Source organism: Manis javanica, chromosome 11 (assembly GCF_040802235.1).
Source record: "Manis javanica isolate MJ-LG chromosome 11, MJ_LKY, whole genome shotgun sequence".
NCBI classification, from domain to species: domain Eukaryota; kingdom Metazoa; phylum Chordata; class Mammalia; order Pholidota; family Manidae; genus Manis; species Manis javanica.
The window spans coordinates 98,949,424-98,973,088 of record NC_133166.1 but is presented as its reverse complement, the minus strand read 5'-3'; the positions used below and the strand labels follow the sequence as shown (position 1 = coordinate 98,973,088).

The window sequence follows — 23,665 nt, the reverse complement described above, 5'->3', positions numbered from 1 at the left end:
CCTGAATGAGAACTGTACTGCAGGTAGGAGGAAAAGTATGAACAAAGGTGAGAATGAATTGTTCCCTGGGCTGTGAGGACTTGTTTGTGGACCAAGTGCTCTTGCTGGAGAAGAATGGGATATAAAGTCAGGTGCGTAAGGAAGACTAGATCATAGAGGTCTCAGATTCCAGGAATGCTGGTCAAGGAAATTCAATCATGCAGAATCCAGAAGTTCATCGTATGGGCAATGAGAAATAATCTGGACTTTAAGCAGGCAATTAAGAATTCAATTTACATTTTAGGAAGATTTGTTTGGTGGTAGTGCTAAAACTGGATTAGAGAAGAGAGGATTAAAGGCAAAAACAAGCAAAACAAAAAACCTGTCCCCCAAAAAAATCTATGAATTTTTTTGAGCATCCACTAAAAATTGGACTGCATACAAATTTAATAAACAGTCCTCCCCTGCCAGCCTAATGGGAAAGACATTATTAATCCCACAGTTACCTATTAAGGATTCCCTGTGTGCCAAAGATTACACTGAACCAAACAACGCCCTAGCCCTCATGAAGCTTATCCTGCAGTGGGCATGGAAGACAACACAAAAGCAAACCAATAATTACATCAGCATAAAGTCAGGCACTAAGTGCTATGAAGAAAAATAAAGCAGACCTGTCCAAGAAAGTACCACAGTATTTCAAGCCCAAAGACAGGGGAAACGGTGAGGCCACTGCTGAGAATAAATATACTGAGAAGGTGACTTAGCTTGTAGGAGGACAGAGAATGTGGGGAGTCTTGTTTCTAAGTGTGTCAAGATGAGACAGACCAGGGAAATGGGACTCATGCCATTGTAAAATCGATTTAGCCTGTGAAAAAGGCCCAGTTTATTCTTTAACTTAATCTATATGCTATTCTTCCTCTTCTTCCAGCTCCTCAATCAATTAAATAACTTTGTAGCGAGGAGAGACAGACCTCAGAAGTGTAAATGAGCCTATGCACTTAAAGAATGCTGAGAGCCAGAGCAACATAGTCACCTGATTAGCCCTATTCTTAAAACAAAACTTCAAAAGAACTATTAACCATCTATATACATCATGCCTTACACCAACCCCTAATCCAAAAGACCCCATAAAAACCCAAACCTAAAACTCTTAAAGCACACCTCCTCTCCCAGGCTGCCTGCACTCCCGACTGAGTGTGTTCTGTCTTTTCAAATAAACTTCTCACTTCATAAGCCTATTGCACTTTGTCTCTGAATTCTTTTCCGTGGCAAAACAAGAACCCACCCACCTCCACCTCCACTGCCAAGTGTCTTTGTCTCTTTGCTATTTCATTTGGATATCAAGTCTTAAATGCAATACTTCTCCCTCTCTGCTCTGTCTCTATTTCTGACAAGTAGGGAACCTCTGAGTAGGGGTGGCTGGCACTCCCCCCGTGCCTCAGTGACCCAGATGGAACTGCAGCCATTTGATCATGTTCTTTAGCAGCCTGCCCCCAAAAGGTCTCCTTTCCATGATTTAGAAAGTTCTCAGAACATAACTGCATTCCATTCATTGCTCCATGGCTCCCCCAAAATTTTGGGGTGGTAGGTATTTAATTCCTGTGCTATGCAGGTCAAGCAGACCCTGGATGCCAGGTGACCCTGGCTTTAGGAGTCGGCAGGTGATTTGCCCTACTCTGAACAGGAGTTCAGTGAACTTTCTTCTCTCCCTCCATTCTTTTTTGCTTCCTGTTGCCTGTATGGCTGCACAATTAAGGGTCAATCTTCCTGGCACTATGAAACTCTGATACCACTATTCTCTTTTTAATGAATTCCCTTCTTAACCTGCACCATTTGACCTGTTCACAAATTCTTTCCCCATCAGGGTCAAGAGCCCCCCTCCCCCTCCACCCCAATCAGGGTTGAGGTTTCACCAAGCCCTCAGGAGGGACCTCCCCGGGTGGGGCTCCCTGGGACCTCCAGCTGCCCAGAAGGCAACAAAGCTTGTGATAAAGGCAGGATATCCACCCAGAAATGTCTACCTGTAGAACTCCAATCTGTAAAGACCAGAGGAAAATAAAAGTTAGGCATGTAGATTTAAAAATTATCCACTGATATTTGAGGCATTAAAAAAAAAATCTTCTTTCCAAAATGAATTTACATGAAATGAAAGTAACTCAAAGACTTTAAAAAAAAAAAGGAGTGTAAGATATACAAATAGCTTTATCATATATTCTATGGTGATCCCCTCCCTCCAGCCTCCTAGAACCCCAGGGGTGGGCCATGACTTTGGTAGGCATCAAGAAGCTGGTAACAAAATAGTAATAATAATAATTGAGGCTCACACACAACCAACCATCCAGAAGGCCTCTCTGTCCCTCATTTCTTTGATCCCAGAGGCAGTTGTTGGGACAGCTCTACCCCTCTTCTGCTCTCACCCCTTGGACCACAGGTTGTCCTCTGTGATTGTTTCTTCAGCAGATGGCTCTGAGTCTTTTAATGTTTGGGAAGCAAAATAAACAAATTTTAAACTAGTCTCTCCTGCCTTCCTAGATATGGGGAGAATGTTGGGATAGACTCAAGAGTAGGGTGACCAACTGTCCCAGTTCTGTAAGTCCTGCATTCAGGGAAACCCGCAGCCCTAGGCAAACTGGGATGGTGGGTCACCCTACAACAGCTAGTCTGACTTCAGAGCTCTAACCAGTTCTGACCTGCGTGATGCAATACAAGTGATGTCAGGGCAGATAAAGCATGTGCTTAGTTTCCCAAGCCTTACCTAACCCCCTACACTAGAAACTGGGTTCTCTTTCACCACCTACTCAGAGGACTTGGGTCAGAAATTCCTAGTCATGAGGTGTCCTGGGTTCCTCAGTCTCCTATTCTCACCAAACCCACTAGTGATTCCAATCCATGCCACTGTCTCCCCTCTCTGCTCGACCCTGGCCAGCAAGCTGTGCAGCCTGGAGGTTGAAGTCAGATTATCAAAGTGGGAAAGCATGGAACACATCTGAAGTGGTGATGTCCAAACCACAAAAAAAGGGAACCCCCAATACGTTATAGTCTGCTGACCTCGGAAGACATGTGGTTTGCACCTTTAAGTTCCAGAAATAGGGGAAATGCTTACTAATGGGTCAATTTTGGAGTTTTGGGTCCAAAGCCGAGCTGACTCACCTTCAGGGCAAAAATGAGGTAAAAGCCCTGATAAGATCTTCTAGAAGCCACAATGTGAATATGGAACACTCACAGCTCTTGGGAAAGCTCATATATCATTTCTGTAAGTTAATAAAGAGACTTCTCCAAAATTATAAGGAAGATTCAAAGAAAATGCCAAGACTGATATTAATCTCAGCTTGGTCCCCTGTTACAGAATTTTCCTGCCTGGCAAGGTTAAAAGAATATAATAAGCAGGAGACCCAGTCCTCTAGGAAGAATCCCTGTGTGGCCCTTGTCACCTTGACTGCTTGTGTACAAACTAAAATGAAGAATTTTAAATAAGCTAGTTAGGGAAACTTGCCCTATCTGCTCACACAAATCCTACTATAGACTAAGAGGCAAGATAAAGGGTAGTTATTATTGCTGCCTTTTTTAAATTGAAAATTAAATTGCCCCAGACCAGCAAAGAAAGATTACTGTTAAAATTTCCAATGATTCAAATATTTGATCCCTGAAACGACCCTTTCCCCGGTCCCTCCCTGCAGTGCTCAGCCTGGCTAACTGACAGGGTGTTTCAAGATTACACCACTGACCTTTGCAATTTTGGGACCAGTCTGATTTCCCCCCCCTGCCCCTGCCCTCTCCCTTCCTGCTGGCAGCCCTCTGGCCTATTTGTCTCTCCTTTTGTCCTACTTGCTAACTAACTCTAGTATATGGATAAGCAAAGCTAAATCAGAATCCACCCACCCACCCCCAAACCCAAGATAATGATGTTTAATCCTGGTCAAAGTCAATCCCACCCTCCCTAGCCATGCTTCCCAGAGCACCCCCTACTCATTAGCTTCTTACGCAAACTGGCTCCTCTTACCCTTCACCCCTAAATGGCTTCTGTTATAGGAGCTGACACAGTGATGCTGCACCCCCAGATCCAGAGAAGTGGCAAGTAATTATTGAGGAGAGCATGAAATATTTGCATTCCAGAACAGCACACTTTTACTAGTAACTCCCTCCCTCTTTACCTCCTCCAATCCCCAACCTCACTTCTCAAGTAGGAGTGGGGATATTTTGAATTTAATGGCAGTTCCCTGATAGGCAGAAGTACATATACAAACATGGGCAGACACAGAGACCGACATCTTACACGCACACACACACTCGGGGGCTGAAAGGGCACCTTCAATGAATAGTTATCAGAGGGATCCCAGCAATGCAAGCACCTGTGAATAAAACCGGTCAAGCAGGAAAGAAAGCAGTGTGAGCGCATGCTGCCTTAGGCAGGGCTTGGAAACCTCCGCTGTGCGTTACTTGGATCCCTCTCCCTCTTGCCCTCTACCCTCAGGTCACCTCGCCTGTGGAAAGACGACACCTCGTCTGAATAAAGATTTTTCAGATAGGTACACCCCCAGATGTCCTCATTAGGGGTCCCTCTGAGGCTGCCCCGGATGAGGGCAACTGTGCACCCATCCACAGCACTAAATGCTCACGGACGCTTCCCTGGGCTCTGGGTCCGGGCGCCCGAGCCGCAGAGGGTCCTCCCCCGCCCAGGCCTGCCCGGCCCGGCCCCGCACCCCGCCGCGGTGTCCCTTTCCCGGGACTCTCCGCTCACACCACCCGGGCGTGCTCAGCTCGTGGTCGCCCCACACTGTCCCCGCCCGCTCCGCCCCTTCCCTCCTCGTCTCCCCATCCCCTCCTCCCCGCTGCCCCTTCGGCCCATCCCCTCCTCCCTCTACCCTCCCCCCTCTCCCCCCTCTCCCGCCCTTCCCCTTCCCCTGCGCTGTGGCTCGCGTAACGCCCTTCCCCGCCCCGAGAGCCAGGAGGCGGGTCCCGGAGAAAAGGTATAAAGTGGCTGCGGGCGGCCGAGGGACGCCAGCTGCAGAGTTTCCTGGAGGAGGCGCGGCCGCGAGGAAGCAGGGGGTCTCCACGGACGCCGGCCCGGCTCGCGCGGCCCTTCCGGCGCTGCGCCCGCACGGTGGGCGCGGCGGGCTCCGGGTGGGCGCGGCTAGCGGCTGCTCTCGGGGAGCCCCGGGAGGCTGGAGCCGTCCTCCCGTGGCTGAGCGCCCCCTCTCCTTGTCCGCTCCTCCTGCAGGTCTCCCCCGCCGCCCAGGGCCCGGAGCCGAGATGGAGACGGTGCAGGAGCTGGTTCCTCTGGCCAAGGAGATGATGGCCCACAGGTCCGGCCGGAAGCTGGTGAAGCTGTACGTGCTGGGCAGCGTGCTGGCCTTACTCGGCGTGGTGCTCGGCCTAGTGGAGACCGTGTTCAGCCCCTTCTCGGCCGCCAGCAGCCAGCAGGACCGGGAGGCCGCCGCGGCCGAGCTGCAGGCCGCCCGGGAGCGGAAGGCCCTGAGGTCGCGGGCCCTGCTGGAGCAAGGCAAGCGGCCGGAGGCTGCCCTGTGCGGCCGGGCCCTCTCCAACCGGCAGCACGCCTCCTAGGACCCGGGAGGCCGGCGGAGGGAGGGGGAGAGACGGGTAGACAGACGGGGCGACAGAGAGAGCCAGCGAGCGCTGGGGTCGGTCTCAGTGGGAGAAAACAGGAGTCCTGTGCTGTTCGGACTTACTTCTGAGAAGCCCCCCACTTCTAGAACCGAACTACCGCATAGATCCACCGAGAGGTTGGGGTTGAGTTTTGCTGCCATGCAGCACTGCAGAAGGAGGACATGTCCAACACTATGTACCTTTGAGCTATCTGAGTGCATCTACTATTTTGCACGAGGGCTGAAGACGAAATGCTTTTTATAATATTATCATCATCATTACAATGACTACCATTTTGCATTTTGAAATAAAAATCGTTTTATACTATATCTCAGTACCTGATTTCCGGAGGGGCATGGTGTCCTGGGGAAGGTGAGCATGCAGGGGAGGAGGTCTTACCTGAGCACTGTGGAGCTTCCTGAAGGTCAGGACACACCTGCTTCACTGCCAGGGACTCTGACGTTCATATTACGTGCTTATAAGTCTGCTGAGGATTTGTTTTTGTTTCATGTTAGAGGTGGGAAGAGAGAAACTTGTGTAAGTCCCACCAGACTTAGCATTTTTAAGATCAGAAGGTAAATCAACTTTTGAGTTAGAGTATGTAAATGGGAGATACCCATTTGCCATCTCATTCCTGTGCACTACTGCCTCCTATGATAGGTACCTCTTTCTTCCTAACTGTATTTTAATGAAAGTAAAACAGGTGGGAGGGAGAAAAAGAAGGAAGGAAGAACTTAGCTTGCTGGGAGGAAAGGAGGGAAGGCAGGCTTCCAAGAATATCTAATTGGATGTCTCGCTCTACTCAGCCTTTTTCCTCTTGAACTCACATCATAGTAAGAAGCTCTAGGCTAGAAGGAAAAAGGCTGGTTGTCACAGATCTGACTCTTCCTCCTCCTCCAGGAATGGAGTATATTCTTTTTGAGGTCAAGGACCATGTCTTCCTCTTTAGCGTTCATAGAAATTAATGAGTCCTAGGCAAATAGTAGGTTCTTAATAAATACTTGATTGCACAATTAATCTATTTGTAAAGTTAAAGTCCTGGTTCTCAATGAGAGGGGGAGCAATTTTGTCTCTCCAGGAGATATTTGAAATGCCTGGAGACATATCTGGTCATCTGGTAGGGGATGAGGGGTACTGTTAGCATCTAGTGCATAGAAGCCAGGGACTCTGTCAAACACCTTATGATGCACAGGACAGCCACCTGCTACAAAGAATTCTCCTGCCCAAAATGCCAATAGAATTGGGGTTGAGAAAACCTGGGTTAAAGAAAAGTAGGAGGAAGGTTTTGCCTAATAGTTTCAGAATCAAGATTTTGAGGTCTTAAAAGACTATGGTTGTGGCCAAATAGGCTAAGTCCCTCCCCCAACATAGGGACAATAATTGTCCTTGGCTCTATCCTGTTTGGCAATTTTATGAGCAACCTAGGAGAAGTGGCAGAAAGTATCCTTAACAGTTTGGTGATGCAGAGCTGAGATAGTAGTCAGGACTCAAAACAGCTCTGCAGGCTGGAACCCTGCACTGAAGCTAACCAATTGCAACTGAATAGGGAAAAAGATACAGCAGAGGATTTAGGTCCAAAAAATCCGCTGCATGACCACAGAATCATGAAGGCTTATTCTAGCAGCAGCTCATGTGGAAAAGGCTTAGGTATTTATATAAGCCAACAAGCTCCCTGTCAGCCAGCGAAGGCTTGTGACAGGGATGCTAAAACAAACTAACACATCCGTAGAAGCAGAACATTCAGAAAAGGGGAAGAGGAGGTGGTTTTGTTTTACTTTACAATCTAGCAGCTGGGAAACCAAAGAAGTTAAGTCAGACTGCCTGGATTTGCTTGGGTTTGCATTCTGATTCCCCCATCTGCTGGTGTAAGACCTTGGACTAGTCTTTGCCTTGTAAACTCTTATAAACTCTCTGCTTCAAGTTACTTAAATTATTTCCTCATCCATAACATAGTACCTTCCTAGTGGGATCTTTCAGATTGAATGACCTGATGCACGGAAAGTGCTTAGAACTGTACCTGGCCTACAGTAAACTTTCAGCCAGTGATCATTTCGTTGTTTCAAGAGAGACCTTGACAAACAAAAACTGCTTGAATCAGAGTGACTTGGGCAGATAGAAGTCCATAAACCCTATCACATGCAGAACGATTGAATGGATCATTAGAGAAGATACGATAATGTTGCGTAACAATTGCCTCCAAATATTGGAAGGGCTATCATATTGGTCCAATAAAATCCAGTAAAATAGACTTATTTTATGTGGTTTAAAAATGCAGAACTTGGACTAGCAAGGAGGAATACAAGCAAGCAGAATAAGGTCATTACAAAATCAGAATGATTCAAAACATAGTGAGTTGCCTATAATGAACATAGTAAATTTTCCATTATTAAGAACATCCAAGAAAAGGTTGGAAATCACTTGCCAGGGATGATATAAACTGAACAGGAGATTTGTGAACTTGGAGGGAAGTTACTCTTATAACCTCTGAGGTCCCATCCAATGATAAGATGCCAAGATTCTGTTTAATACAACCACCGAACAGGGGATATCCCATTCCTGCCTGCTTCTCTGGGTCCACCCCCTTCACTATGTTTCCAATGCCTCTTTGTTATTTTTCTCAGGATGTTGACAAATATTTTCCTTCTTGCTGGATAACTATTACAAGTAATGAATTCAATTCCAAAAATAAACTACTTCCTCCTGAAGTTTATCCAAGTAATGCTTTCAACCTCTTAGAAAATACCTTAACCTAGTGGTTGAACCTAATGGCCCTCTAACTTAGTCATGATGAAACACTTAATAGTTACTCTGCTCTTTACAGAACACCTGAACTCTGACCTATTAATATAAATAAATACATAATTTTATAAAACAACTACATAAAAATAATATAAATCAATATGCAATGTTTTGCTAAATCAGATACCAATTTGTGCTATGTTCTAGTGAAAACAAATAGTAAGTATCAATTGTGAGAATATTAAATAGTTGCCACAGTCCTGGAATGTTGATTGTTCTATGCTCATAGTATCCAGAACCAGCTTTAAACATTGGCTCAATCAATGACAACTCACTTCAGTTATTACACTTTTATAAGCCAACCGATCTGTGATAGCCCCTTGCTTTGGAGGGTCAGCCAACCAGGAACTGACTGACCCGACCCCATAAATATGTTTCAGGATGCCAGCCGACTGACAAATAAATATGCTTCTATAGATGATGTCAGCCCATTTATGTCTGGGAAAGTATGCCAATATTGAACTTCATGCTTCCCAAAAACCGGTAAGTGTACTTACTGTGTACCTTGTGCTCAAACTGTTTGTCCTTCAGATCTGCTGCCAGGTAAGTCAGTCTCAACAATAATCTGAACTTGACTAGTTTCATGGAGTCCTCACACATCTAAGATCTGTAACCAAGCAGGTCTCTGTATGAAATTATTAGACTTCAGGCTTTATATGAAGTAATTAGAAAGTTTAGTTTACAGAGGTACATTCTGGCAAGTAATTATACCTAGGACTTTGTATAAAATTATTAGACATTTTGTTTGAGAAACATACCATGCAGTAATTAGTATTATTTTTTAGTATATTAGTAATTAGTAAGTAGTATACAAGAACCATACATCTTGTATAAGTTCATCAGACTGGAGGGATACCATTTAATGAGGATTTTGGCATTAAACTGCTTATTCCTCTGCTCCTCACTTGGCTTTTGCTTTTGTTTTTCTATATTATAAAGTCTTATTTAATGTGTATTTGTTTTGTTCTCAAAAGCCTTATTTCTGATATATCAATAAGGGGGTATTACATATGGAATGGCCTGTGATTGGAATAAGCCTCCAGTTCAATCTAAGCTGGTCCAAAGGGTAATAGCTGGAGGTCCATCAGCCTGGTGACCAATGAAGGAAAAGGCAATTGGTCAAACACAGCTTCGGGTCCCTACAAAACTTTCATGAGAGCACAAACTGTTTTGTCAGTGTGTGAAACGTTACTTCTAGTCTATATTCCAAGAAAGATTGCCAGGTTATTAATTACATGGCTGTTTCCTAACCTTTGTTTAGGAAGGGAATCCAAGATACCTTTTGCAGGCACATAATCTACTATAGACTCTTTAATCTTTTTGGGTTCTTCCACATCAAAACTGTGAGCTCCATTTTGCTATGCTGATGGACAGTGACTGTAATGGGGTTTATAGGGGGGACCTGGTATAGGGGAGGGCCTAGTAAACATAATATTCTTCATGTAAGTGTAGATTAAAGATAGCAAAAAAAAAAAAAAGAAAGAAAAGGGGGATTACTCTCTGATAGGATAAAACTAACCGTAAATCAACGATTAATACATGCTTTAAGTATCCTTAATTTTGATCACTTAAAGGGTGTCAGATGATCGGCTATGGAGGTACATTTTTCTGATAATATTCCTTTCTCTTAAAAAAAAAAAGCAGTTCCTGTGTGGTGACCTCCAATGAGTTCTACACAATGGTATAAAGGGCATATCAAAGTGTGGGCAAAGGGTCTGTTTGTGTTTATACAGAGGATCAAAGCCTAATTTGGCTACCCAGAAAATGAACTAAGATATGATATGTAGAAGAACTTCCAACATCAGCACTCTCTGGAAGAGTCATACCAGAAGATGATTATCAAAAAACCTCAACAAAGATCCAGGCGATGCTGCAGTTGTAGCTGCATTCATCCCACCGGTTCCTGGACTTGCCATTGGAATGGAGAAAGAGATATCTAAGCTGGCCTGTGCATACAGTAAAACAACAAATTTGACTGGATCTATACTGTTGGAACTCAACCAAGAATTAGGAGAAATGCAAGTTGTAGTGCTCCAAAATCTTACAACTACAGACTATTTACTGTTAAAAGAACATATGGGATGTGAACAGTTCCCAGGAATGGGTTGTTTTAATTTGTCTGATTTCTCTCAGACCGTTCAAGTACAGTTGGACAATATCCATTATATCATAGACAAATTTTTACAAATGCCTAGGGCGCCTAACTGGTTTTCTTGGCTTCACTGGAGATGGCTGGTAATTATAGATCTGCTTTGGTTATGTAACTGTATTCCTATTATGTTAATGTATGTGCGCAATTTAATTAGCAGTTTAAAACCTATACATGCTTAAGTTACTCTACAAGAAGATATGTCAAAGAAATAATCAATCTTCCCATGTTTTCTTCCGTCTACTACCTCTATAGCTTTTCTTCTTCCTTCCTAATTACAACCCTTAAATAGAATTCGTGCATCATATCGAATTCACCAAGTATCATAACTCCTCCAAGTGGTAAAGATACCTCAAAACAAATGCTGGGCATAGAAGCCACAGGGCATAAATCTGCAAAGAAGTAAAAAGCTAACCTTTTCAAACAATATGGCTTCTCTCTCACTTACCAACTTTACATTTCCCTGTATGGCCCCGGAAGATGACTGGTTAGCCAGAGACGGGTAAGATTCCTCAAGGGAGGTACAACCTAAGACAGGCACAGTCACAGGGGGGCCATCAGATGAGAAATTGGGGATCAACAGAGGTGAAGCTTAGAACCTCACCCCCCCATTCTGAGAGAAATCTTCTGCATCCGTGGATGTTTTATTGCCCTTGTCTGCTTGGATTAACACATAGTCTACAGGCACACACCTGATCATCTACATTTGCTCTCTTACAACACTAAACTATATTTTCTACCTTTATCTTGCATCTACCTACCACTTCAGCATTTTATTAAAAATAATAATAATAAAGAGAGAAATGTGGTATCCACATATAAATCAAGTATAAAAATCAAACGAATATTCATATTTGAACTGATTGTTTATAGTTCATAATGCATGATCAAAACCGAAAGTTTCTGTGACAACTGCCCTTGTACTGTTCACCACGTAAGAACTTACTCACTACGTAAGAATTTGTTCACCATGTAAGAACTTGTTCGTTATGCTTCAGAAGATTGGAGACTGATGAGAATTAGGCTGGGGGTGGATTAATGATTGTTCATTGAGCATTGACTCCCCTATACAGAATTTTATTGTTGATAACAACCATTTGATCAATAAATATGAGAGATGCCCTCTCAAAAAAAAAAAAAACTGTGAGCTCCTCTTGGAAGAAGTCCTGATTCCCGTATATAGTTACACTGTAATCACAGCTCTTGAATGTACTTTGATAAAAGGCAAAAACCTTGAGTTTGAATAACAGTGTCCATCATGGAGAACTTTGGACATGTCAAAATCAATAAATTCATTTAAGTGGCACTCCAGAATAAATTAATATATTTAAGAGGAATCCCGGAATGTAAAGAGTCAATAGTTAGCTTCTTTAATTAGCACACTGGAGCCTAAAGAACAAAACTCTAACTCCAACATGGTCTCTCTCAAAAACTCTGAGACCCTCTGAAACCCACCCTCATTTCATTTCTCTCTTCTTCCACTCATATTTATCTGACCTTCTGTGCAAGCCACCATTTTTTCAGAGTCTTCTCTGGAAAAAAGCAGCCACATTGTAAAATTGCTAAACCAGAAGGCAACCATAAAGAGGTTGGATGAACTGTTTTATTGGTGTTGCTGTTCTCATTTTTAGGTTAAATAATTGAATTTTTAAAGGAAAGTTAATTTAAATGCTGGTCTGGAGCCTTATTTAGAGTTATAATTAAGGGTTTTTCCTAAACCTTAGAAAGCCAGGGAGAAATTTGTTATACAATTCAGAGTTTTATTAGTTACTTACTGTTCTTTTAGACTGTGGATTCTTAACAAATTCAGTTACTTGTTAACCCTTCAGCTGGAGAAAAATAAGTAAAAGCGGCAGAGTAAGAGGAAATATCTAAAAACCTCAGCTGTATAAAATGAAAAAACAAGTGCTTTAAGAGAGCAAGAAAAAACAGAAAGTACAGTAGTACAAAAGACAATTCCGGAAGCCTTTCTTTTTAAAGGTACATTGGACAAAGATTCCAAATTGTAAGCTAAATAAAAATGAATATGAAAAGCTAAGATGTCCTAATAAATATGCACCTGTGTTTCATAGGCATTAATGTAACTTGTAATCAGCTTCTGGTTTTCAGAGGATGCCATGTCAGGAATATTGATATAAAAGGATTTCTACTTACTCTGCATTATGGCCAGTTAAAGTGACAAATGTGAATAAGAATTATCCAAAATATGGTTGTAAGGTGTAATGTGACACATGCAGTGGGCAGGAACTATGGACCTCATGTGTTTACATTAATTTGAAAAGAGATGTGGGCCAGCAGCTGAGTTGTATGTTACTAAATTAGCCCTAATTGCTGTCCTTTCATAAAATGTACTTCAGGTATGTTTTATAGTGACCAGAGCCTTCTAATTTTCACTTTGTCTCCTGCATTCTTGACATTTCAGTATTTCAAGTGCTGAAGGTACAGGCCTGAAATTTTCTTGAGTATTTGTTTGTTAGCACTTTGAAGAAGTAAAACCACTTTTTAAGTACTAAATCTCATTATATGCCTTTAAAGTCTCCTGTGCTTTGGGTTTGAAATAATTTAGTTACACCTTTTCTTTGTATATAAGTTGTATAATTTGTTACTTTCAAATAGGAGTACTTTGATGCAGTTTTTTTGGTTATCTACAAAAATTGAGGGAAATGGTGATGCAAACCAGTATTTCCCAAGCATAAATTCATATCCCTAATAATGCTTTCTTAAGCAAATGTTCAATTTTGTTTTCATTCCTTGAAAATATATTTACGTGAAGATAAAAGCAATCCAGATCTATGTCTAAATAGCAGGCAGAATCCAGTCTATGATTTTAAAATTTCTTTGGTTAAGCCATAAAATGAATAATTCAGATATACTGACAGTATAATTTTGTATTTTTTCAGAAAAAAAATTTAAAGCAAATTTCTGTTACCTTTCTTTTTACTATAATGACCAGCTTTTGGTGTATTTTGTTGTTACTGAGATCTATTTGTAGAATAAAATTTTGTTCTCCAAAAAAAAAAAAATGAAAATGAACTTCAGGCAACTTTCAAAGAGTGTGCTGGAATAGACCCAACAGCTTCTGTAAAGGAGACTTGTCTTTTTCTTTCCTTTTTTTCTTTTTTTCTCATTTCATGGTCTCAAATATGAAGTAGAGGGTCTAATGAGAAAAAAATTGATTGAAATCCAAAACTAGCTGTTCAGAAAATATCCACTAAGTGGATGAACATTTTCAGAGAGCTTCAGCAAGTAAATAAATAAGCTAGAAATGACTGGAACTTAGCTATTCTCACACTAAAGCAACTGGTTCCTGAAAACAAAACAAGACTAAAAAGTCTCCTATCATCTAAGAATCGACAGCCTGTAGATAAGGACCCTTGTAGATATCACAAGCAGAAAGGTCACTGATGCTCCGTGGGAGATGTTAGCAGCCAGCGATTCCTGTCCTTTCTCTAAATGTATGTACGCCAGTCTCAGAGGCACTGGTGTGCAACCATGTGCACTACATTGTCCGTCTGCTTCGGCTAACGCTCAATCCCCAGTTGCTAGCCCAGTGCCCAGTGTATAGCAGGAGTTCACTGCATTTTTGTTGAGCAGCAAATAAGTAAATGGATAAAGAAAGTGAACTTCTGTTGGCACAGTTAACCATGCCATTGTCTAAAAGGACAAAAACCTCTGACTGATTTTTGATCCCCTTGTCATTAGTTGATGTGAATCAGGCAGGGATTCTTGTCCCTACCTCTGGAGCCCCTACCTGACCTGGATCCCGTTGCAAGCTCCTGTCCCTCCTTTATGGTCCACTCTTGGCACCTGTTGATGTGATCGCCATAGCAGTCTAGATGTCACACACGCGATTCCCTAAAGAGTTTATAATTGAGAAATATGCAGACGCACAAGCCTCACAGAACACACTGGATCACTGGAGTCTCTCCTGGTGGGGAATGAAAATCTGCCCAAACCCAGTTCTGGTTTCAGTCCTTTGCTTTAAGGCAAAGCCAGAAATCTAAAAGGCAGCGCTGCTTAGTGCAGAGGTTCAGCCTGGGGTGCCTCTGGCATGTTAGAGCTGACAATAGCGACGGAGGACTCTCCAGGGCGATCAGGGCCACTTCCAGTCACCCCCGCCCTGGGGGGGTCCTGTGGTTTGGGGAACCCTGGTGCTCGCAGCCCAGGACTGGCCCCCTCTGGCTTCCCTTTGCTGCCCCTCTCCGGGCACCTGCTGGCTGCCAGCTCAGTCCAAGGACAAAGGTCTTCAACCTTCCCCTGGGTTTCACCTCCCTGCATCAGGTGGCAGACCAGCTGGTTCCAGTCCCGAATCAGATCCTCTGACTCCTCCCAGAAGCCAACCAACTTCAGAGCAGGAAATCCTGCCCCTCCCCAAAGAGTGGGAAACCGCAGGGGAGGAGAGAGATGAAACAGAAGGGAAGGCGGAGGAGGAGGGAGAGGGAGAAGCAGCAAAAGGAAAAAGGAGATCAATAAAAAGAAGTCAGATTTGGTTGAAACCGCAAGGTAAGACTTTTTACAATCACATTATATATAATAGCACTGCCATGTGCATCAGGGCCTCATACATAGTAGATCCTCAAAAACCCACTATTGAAATAATGCATCTATTGGATTAAACCGTAGGGCTGGGCCGAAGAGAGATTTCAGCATCAAATGCTGGCCAAAAAAAAAAAACCCAAAACAAAACAAAGGTCCAATAAGCTTTGAAATGTGTAGGAGGGAAGATATGGTAAGATGCAGATGGAACCAGACGTCTGTTACTGGCACTGAGAGCACTTTCTGATCGTTTTGGGACAGAAAGTTAAGTTGGGACAAAAACATTGCAAAAATAGTTTTTAAAATGTCTGCGTGTTCTTTTGAAATCATACGAAGATTGCAGGCTTTTTCCAAGTCAGCTTTAAACCTATGACACAGCGCAAACACTAGGCTCTATCTTGGGAATTGCTAAGAATGCTGGTGTCTGCGTTCTGCATCCAGCCATCGGCTAATTTAAAATCGTTAATATCCAGACCTGGGTCTTTGCGGAGGGCTCATTTTATCCCAAGGAGTCTTGTTCAATGGGTCAAGGAGGCCTAAAGTTGTCAACCAAAATGCTTCATGTGTTGTTCACCTATTTTGTAATCCTAGCCTAGTCAGGCTGCTCAGGACACTGACCTTCCTGAGCCTTCAAATGCCTGTTCAGGGTGAATTCAAAGGCGTGTCTTTCAGGTCAGTTGGAGAAACCCTGACAGAAACAGGAAATACCATTCCCCACCCTCACCATTCACCCAAACCCTCACTTGCCATCAATGAATAGCATCATCCGCGAGGTTGCAGTTCACTGACCCAGTTACCTGGAGGGATTAAAACAGCTAGACTCATGCTCTGGAAAGTGTTCATAGACAATGATGGTGTGTGTGCACAACAGTTGGCTATTGAGAGTCCTGCTCTCCCAACTTTTCCAACAGAGCTTAACAATTCAGAGGGACACGCTGAAGTGGATTTTTTTTAGTGCCAGTATATCTCTTTGGGGTCTGTGTGAGTAAGTCGGAAGCTGAACAGAGAGAGGGTAGGCGAGGTAAGGAGAGAGGAAAGAAACTCACTTCTGCCTGCTTGCTAGGATTTGAAAGGAAATGCCTTTCTCTCGTTGGTATGATACGAAAATAATATCCAAAAATCCTAGCTCTCTCTTTATACTAATTTCAGTACAGCTAAAAGCTCCTTACATCCATTTTCTGATCTGAAACAAATCATAAAGGTAATCTAATTTAACTCCTCTTGTTTGCCAGGTGAGGGAATTGAAGCCAAGACAGGGGAAGGGCCTTCCTTGCCCAAGGTCAGATATATGTCAGCGGTGGAGGGGAGACTGGAACTTTACAGGAAGGCACCTCAGACACCCAAGGACTCATAATCATTGCAGTTGCTGATTAATAAAATATTCAGTTGAAAGATGCTCAAATAATCCTTGCCTGGCAGAAATGGAAAGAAGGAAAAGATTTTCCTAATAGTTAAGCTTCTTGAAAATCTGGTTGATAACTTTAGAGGCCTAGAGAGAATAGAAGAAGGAATAAAGGCAGGTTTGTCCTGAGAGAACCAGAATATTTTAAATTCCTACCATTGATCTGGCATTTTACATATCTCATCTCTTTATGTATCTTCATTTCATAAGTAACATTTTTCAAATTTGATCAGATTCACAGAAGGGATGAGATGGTATTATTTCTGCATCTCTGCTTAGTAGGACCAGGATCGTGCTCTGGACTAAGGCAGATATTTATAGTACAGTGACTGCTGCCCTCTTACTTGGACAGCTCCCCAAAGCAGGCGCTTGCTCCAGCCATTTCAATCTACTTGAGGGTCCTCTGACATGTCAAGCTATTTCTAGATTCCTTGCCTAAACATATGCAGTTCCCTCTGCTCTGAATGACCTCCCCCCACTTCTTCATCTCCACAATTAATACTTATCTTCCAAAACTTAGCTGCAGGGCCACCTCTTCCCAGAAGTCCTTCCCACTGCCCCGAGCCAGTCTCCTTGAAGGAAGATACCAAATACTGGCCTGTCTTTTCCCGGCTTCTAGCACAGGATCTGGGCATATATTAGTGCTCAATAAACATTTGGAAAAAGTGAATGAATGAACAAATGAAATATTACTCCTCCTTTTCTTCCACTGAAATGATTTCATGAAAAGTCTCATTTCCACACTCTTGATGCTTGGGTAACTTGGAGGGAAATAGGAGACGTCACTACTACATGCTTCCCTTATTGCAAGCCTGCCAGGTTACCCAAAAGAGCTATCTAGGGTTAAATGCAGCAGTTGACAAACACTCATTTCTGCTTCCCTACAAAACTCACTGATCAAAGGAGAATAATTTGCACGCTATAAACCACAAGGACAAAGAGAGCAGGAATGGAAACCACAGCAGACAAGAGAGGGCAGCACCCTTCTGGAAGATGGAATGTGCATGGACAAGTGATCGGTGACTGAGCACACTGGAGACTGTGACACCCCAGGGGCCACGATGGGGAGTCAACAATAAGCCACAGGGCCAAGGAGAGTCCCAGGGGTCAGGGCACCGGGAGCCTCAGAACACAGAGGGAGAGGTATGGGGCAAAGACAGGAAAGTCACTCCAAATCCCCTATCTTGCTGGCCAAGGAAGAAGGAAAGTCCACTCTCTGGAGCAACTGGCCAAAGAGACACCAGATTTAGGGACACCAAGCACAGTAGAAGGTGGGGTTTGGCATGGAGCTGGGGGCAGAGGGATGAGAAAAACACTCCATCCTGACAGATGAGATTCCCCAGCCCCTTATCTTGGCTTGGCTCCCAGGACAGCCCAGCTCATACCCCTCTCCATTCACCCTACCCCAGCCCACATGCAGCACAGAATTAAGGATTCCTCCTTGCAGAAAATACCCAACCAAAGAGAAAAAAAGACAACAGACGCTGACATTTGGGGGTTTTCCAGAGAAAGTGCCAAGTACCCTCTGGATCACTGTACAGCAGAGGCCAACAATTGACCAGCCCTGCTCTCACACACAAAGCTTCCAGCAGCCAAGGAACGGACTCCAAGGATCACCAAGCAGGAAATGAAGGCCTCTGACATTGAAGATGGAGACCCCAACATAAGTAGTGCAGAGAGCTGAGGAAACCGGTAACGACAGCCATGGCAACATCGATCTCCCCCCAGAGAGAAGGAAAGGAAATTCTATCTCCCTGCATAGAGGCATCCATGAATAAAGATCACTGTTTTTTAAAAAGTACTAGAAAACAAGGAAAAGCTTTTTAAAATAAAAATGCAACTAGAAATTTAAAAATTAAAATGAAGCACTGGATGACAAAGTTAACAAAATCTCGCAGAAAGTGGGACAAAAAGGGAAAGAGATTAAAAAAAGGGCAAATGATAAGAAATTTACCAGATCAGTCCAGGAGCTCTGACACCTTCTAATAAGAATTCCAAAAAGAGAGCACAGAGAAAATGGACTGGAAGACATTAACCAAAAAGATAATTTTTCTAAAACTTCCCCTAATGAAAGACTTGAATTTCCTTGTTGGAAGGACCCAGCGCCTGCCCGTTGAACAACAATAAAGAAAAACTCTCCCCAAAGTACATCATTGGAAATGTTAGAGCCCCAGGAATAAAAGGATCTTCAAAGTTCTTAAAAGTTCTGGAGGGGAAAAAAACAGTCCAAAAACCAAGGATCAGGAATCCAGACAGCAACTGGACTTCTCAGCATCAGCACAGGAAGCTAGAAATGGAAAAACAACACAGGAGAGTCTTCTGATTTGGAGAGAACGTAGCCTCCAATCTAGAAATCCTTACCAGACAAACAATGAACCAAGGAGAAGGTAATATAATGTAATACAAGCAAGCAGTGTAGCCGCACCGAGGAGCATGTGGTCAGGGTCTGATGGATTAATGCCCACAAGAAGATGTTTAAAGTGAAATATCACTTCTGCATTCAGGGTCTCAAAAAAATCCCCCTACCTTTTGTGAGAAAGCAACCTAAGAAAATGTTGGAGTTCCCTGGTAAATGGCAAACGGATGTTCCTGACAACAGCCAATTGAGCTCCTGGTCCAGATTGGAACAGGAGGACTGGAGGCTGCAGGAAGGGTGTCTCCAGGGAAAAGAAAAATAGCTTATCCAATTAATTTAACCAATTTGCTTGAGTTTTAGAACTCTTGTCGGAGGATTTGGCAACATGAACAACTAAGTAAGCAAACAAAAATGAGGTGATTATTAACTCCAGCGTGGGAAGAAAAGAAATGCAATCACAGTTCATTATATTACTGAGCTATAAACAATTAGTCATCACATTATGAACACTGACTAACTGATTTAATTAAAATTGTGATCATAATGGTATAGGACTCTAGAAGGGAGCAAATGAGTATCTGTGATCTTTGTGATCAAAGTGCTAATATCCCTTAGTAGAAAATCAATAAATAACTTCTAAAGTTGCAAAATAAGAAACATCAGTGAAAGCATATTGCTTAAAATTAGGGAGTTGATTCCCAGAGGGGAAAGAAGAAAAAAAGATTTAAAAAACCGGGTTGCCTCTAGATGGGACTAGGGCATGTGGAAGAGAGAGGCACACACTCCTCTTATTTACTATAAACTTTTTGATGCTATTATCCTCTCTCCTGTATTACATTAATAAATATAAATTATTTTACTTTAAAGGAAGGAATAAAATGACTCATTCATAACAGCAATCTCCCACAGATTACATTCCATGCCCCAGTCAGCGACCTGATGCCTGGAGTCATTAAATTAAGTTTCAAACAAGCTATAGTTATGTTACCTAATTCACCTTCTGTCTGTCCACAGTGTGGTGCAGAATCGCCTGGGGATCTTTGTAAAAATACAGATTCTTGGGCCCGCCCTTGTTAGTGCTTCTTCAACGGGCCTTGATGGGGCCTTGGAATCTGCCCATAATTCCCCCAAATTATTCCCTTACACAACAGAGTTTAGGAACCACTGAACTGGAGCAGAAATTGTGATGGAAAGATTTGTGTGACTGTTTTTCTATATATGTCAGCATATTATGAGTCCATCTTTCTCCCTCCCTCCCTCTTTCATCTTTTTTTATCTGGATTTAACCCATAAATCCCTTTGGGCTGAAAATTTTGCAGGCAATAATAGTCCTCATGTCTGTAATTTTAAACCTTTGCAGTCTGAGCTTTCTCTCCCAACCCTGGAGCTCCCTCTGCTGGCAGAAGCGTGTTAAAACTCTTAGCATCCCAAAGCGACGCGGCTCCTGTTCCTAGGAGGTCATTTTGCCCAGCTATTGCCAAGCCCTTGAAGTTCATGCAACCTCCCGTCAGACAGAAAATGGACGGTTCAACAAACCTGGGAGAGCCTTTCTTGCTTTACAGGTGTGAACACATATATTCACAGAATGAGGCAGAATGAGGCTGAAATGAGAATGAGAGGTCCGTATCGTGAACAAGCCTAAGGACAGAGGGACAGGAAGGAGTTTTCCTCCCTCCGTGTTCTTTCTCCCCCACTCCAATAAATGTGGGTGAATGGGGAAGCCACATCCATCTGCCTCCCAAGCCAGAAGCAGGAAACTCCTTAGGCCATAAAGCTCACTGAATTTGGAAACAGAGAACAAGGGTTCCTGTCCACGCTCACTTGACTTCCTTGACCCTCCTTTTCCAGAGCTACATGAATCATGCCTGCCGGAGGGCTCTGTTGGACCTTTCCCGCAAGCTGAAAAACATGCTCAGTCTAACACAGTGTCTGGCACAGAGAAAATGCTCAAAAACATTTGAAGGAAAGCTTAACTCATTGCTGTCCTAGAATCAGGCCCTCCTTCAGATCAGCATGCTTCTCCAGCTCCTCAAAAACACCCCTGTGCTCACACTGAACATTTTCTTTCCTCGTGAGCCTTTGCCCTTCCATCCATGGCGTTCTGGCTTTGGGTCCCTGAGGACTCACACACCCCAGACCCAGTGCCTTCTTGTCACTTCTCCTCCTTGACCTCTAGGAAGCTTCAAAGCTGTGACATCCCCATCTCAGTGGGACACAGTGTGGCCCAGGTACGGTGGTCCTTCAGGCCCTCCTGCTGGCTGCTCCCCCTTGCCCTCCTTCACCGGCTCTCCTCTCCTGCCCGGCCCACTGGCGTTGGTGTGATAGTCCCCTCTGGTGTGCAGGTACCCTTCACCCTCTGCCTGGCGGTCTCATCTACTCCTATGATTTTGACTTTAACTTACATGCTTTAATTCTCCCAAATCTATATCTTTAGCTTAGACCTTTCTCCTCAGCTCCAAATACCTACCAGACATCTTTATCTGGATGTATTGGAATTACTTCCATTAAATACTTGAAAAATGCTTTCTGAGCACCTACTGTGTGTGAAGCACCATACTTAATCCTGGGAATACACCAGCAAGATAGACCAGGCCTCTGCCCTTCCCAATCTGCATATTGGAAAGAACAGACAAATGAGCAACTATGAATACAAAGTAAAGGGAACTATGGTAGGAGAAATGCCCAGAGTTTAGGGAGCACTTTACCAGGCCCTAGAGAAAACAGGAGGGTGACTTTGAAGGGTTAGAACCTAAAAGATAAGAAGGAATTGTGGTTGGATGGTGAGGGGTTACTGGGAAAGGATTTCAAAACTTATGAAGAACTTATAACAATAAAACAGTGAGTTTGGACTTTATCCTAAGAACACAGGGAGCTCTGAAGGAGAATCGGGTGGCGCAGAGCCCACAGGGCATTTCCACAGTGCTGGTCAGGGCCAGGTGCTGCTAATGATTAAGTTGTATGATAGATTCATAAGGCTTTCACTTCCTTATTATGCTTCATAAATTTTGTATGGTTTCATACATTCTTTTGTGCCTATCAAACTTTTTTTTTAAATGGGTTGTAGAAGGTAAAATAGGCGAGAGGAGAGTAAAGATGAAACTCAAGCAGAAAACAGCAGTGGCCTGAGTTAGGGTAGGCACAGCCAACGTGAAGATTGGAAGGTGGTTCTAGATGCTTCTAGAGATGGTTCTACTGAGGAAGTAGAACGGACTGGGATTGATGAGCCATGGAATGTGGGGATATGGAGAGGCAGGAGTAGAGGATTGTCAACATGCTTCAGTATTAATCGGATGGATGGTGAAGTCACTGTTTGAAATAGAGATCCTAGGAGATGGTGAATAAAAATAACAAAGTCATTAGCAAATAGTTTAGCAGTTTCCTAAAAAGTTAAACATAAATTTACCACGTAACCCAGCAATGCCACTCCTGGGAATATGCTCAGGAGAAATAAAACCACATCTACACAAAGACTGTCTCACCAGTGTTCATGGCAGCACTGTTCATAATATCCAAGAAAGGAAAATTCCAAATGTCTGAGGATTGAATGGATACATGAAACGTGGTATAGCCACACAATGGAATACATTGGCAATAGGAACAAAGTACTGAGATACACACTACGGTATGGGTGAACCTCAAAAACGTTATGCTAAAGTCAAAGAAGTCAAACACAAATGATCACATTGTCATGAGATTCCATGAATTTCATGGAATATGAAAGACAGAAAGTAGATTATCAGTTGCCTGGAGCTGGGAGTGGGAACAGGGAGCAATTGTAAATGGGTAAGAAGAATCTTTTGGAGTGATGGAAACGTTCTTAAATTGAATTGTGGTGATGGTTTCCCAACTTTGCAAATTTATTAAAAGTCACTGGATTGTATACTGATCACGACATAATTTTCTAGTATGTGAATTGTACTTCAGAAAAACTGCTCAAAATAATCACATCAGTATTGGCATGTTGGGTTTTTGAGGTGTTTAGGACGTTATGCCACCTGACGCCTAGGAGACAACATGGCACAGGAGCTAAGAGATTTTTAAGACTGTCAACAAGCAGATAGTAACTGGAGCCGTGAGAGTGAAGGAAATGACTCAGGGATCAGGGAGAGAGAAGGAAAGAGTGAGGACAGCATCAAGGCCAACTCCAACACCCAGCAAATCCAAAAGGGAAGAGGGCCTAAAAGGAACACTGAGGGAAACAGAAGGAAAGCCCAGAGAATGCACGTGGCCAGGATCCAAGGGAAGAAGATGGTCAGGGGCGGGGACCAGGGCACCGGGCTACTAAGAAGTCAGGTAAATGTAAACAGAACCAGGAAGTGGAAGACATGGTAGAAAAATCTCCCTGGGCATGGGGGAGCCCAACAAAGTTGTGGGGCATAGGCCACACCCAGGGAGGCTAGCTGGGAGAGTGAGGCTTTGGCAGAGGGAGAGGGGCTGGACTGAGGGGCCTGCGGAGTCCAGGCGATCCAGAATCTTCTGTGGGAGGCAGTAAGGGAAGCCAGCAAACAAGCAGAGTTCTGGGGTAAATGAGGAGACCCCAGGGTCAGAGGCTGCCTGACGGCAAGGAGCAGCTCTAACTACAGGGCCAGCAGCAGACGGAGGTCCAAAGTCAGCCCTGCTGACTTCTCCAGGCTTGTTCCTCACCAGGTAGCCTTAAATTCAGTGATCCTGCCACATGGAATTGTTTGCAGTTTCCCAAACGTGCCGTTCTCGGTCACACCTCCTGTTTTCTCACTCGGCTGCCTCTGCATGGAATGTTCTGCGAACCAACCTTCCCATCTCCCTGACACACTCCTGGAACCCAGGTGCTCTCTCTTACCCTTCCACATTTGCCTGGAGG

General features: G+C 43.6%; 3 protein-coding genes across 3 annotated transcripts in view; 2 read left to right on the top strand and 1 right to left on the bottom strand.

Moving 5' to 3' along the window:
* Positions 1 to 5,999, bottom strand: part of LAMB3 (laminin subunit beta 3) — a 58,732-nt gene extending 52,733 nt beyond the window's left edge. The window contains exon 1 of the mRNA XM_073216986.1: positions 5,983 to 5,999. The gene's annotated coding sequence lies outside the window, so the exon portion shown is untranslated. The remainder of the gene's footprint in view (positions 1 to 5,982) is intronic.
* Positions 4,918 to 5,912, top strand: G0S2 (G0/G1 switch 2). Its single transcript, XM_037015304.2, has 2 exons — positions 4,918 to 5,080; positions 5,198 to 5,912. The coding sequence occupies exon 2, from the start codon at positions 5,230 to 5,232 to the stop codon at positions 5,539 to 5,541; it is 312 nt and encodes a 103-aa protein (XP_036871199.2). The 5' UTR covers positions 4,918 to 5,080; positions 5,198 to 5,229; the 3' UTR covers positions 5,542 to 5,912.
* Positions 6,000 to 14,887: 8,888 nt separating the features above from the next.
* HSD11B1 (hydroxysteroid 11-beta dehydrogenase 1) overlaps positions 14,888 to 23,665 on the top strand; it is a 38,254-nt gene continuing 29,476 nt past the window's right edge. The window contains exon 1 of the mRNA XM_017659722.3: positions 14,888 to 15,034. The gene's annotated coding sequence lies outside the window, so the exon portion shown is untranslated. The remainder of the gene's footprint in view (positions 15,035 to 23,665) is intronic.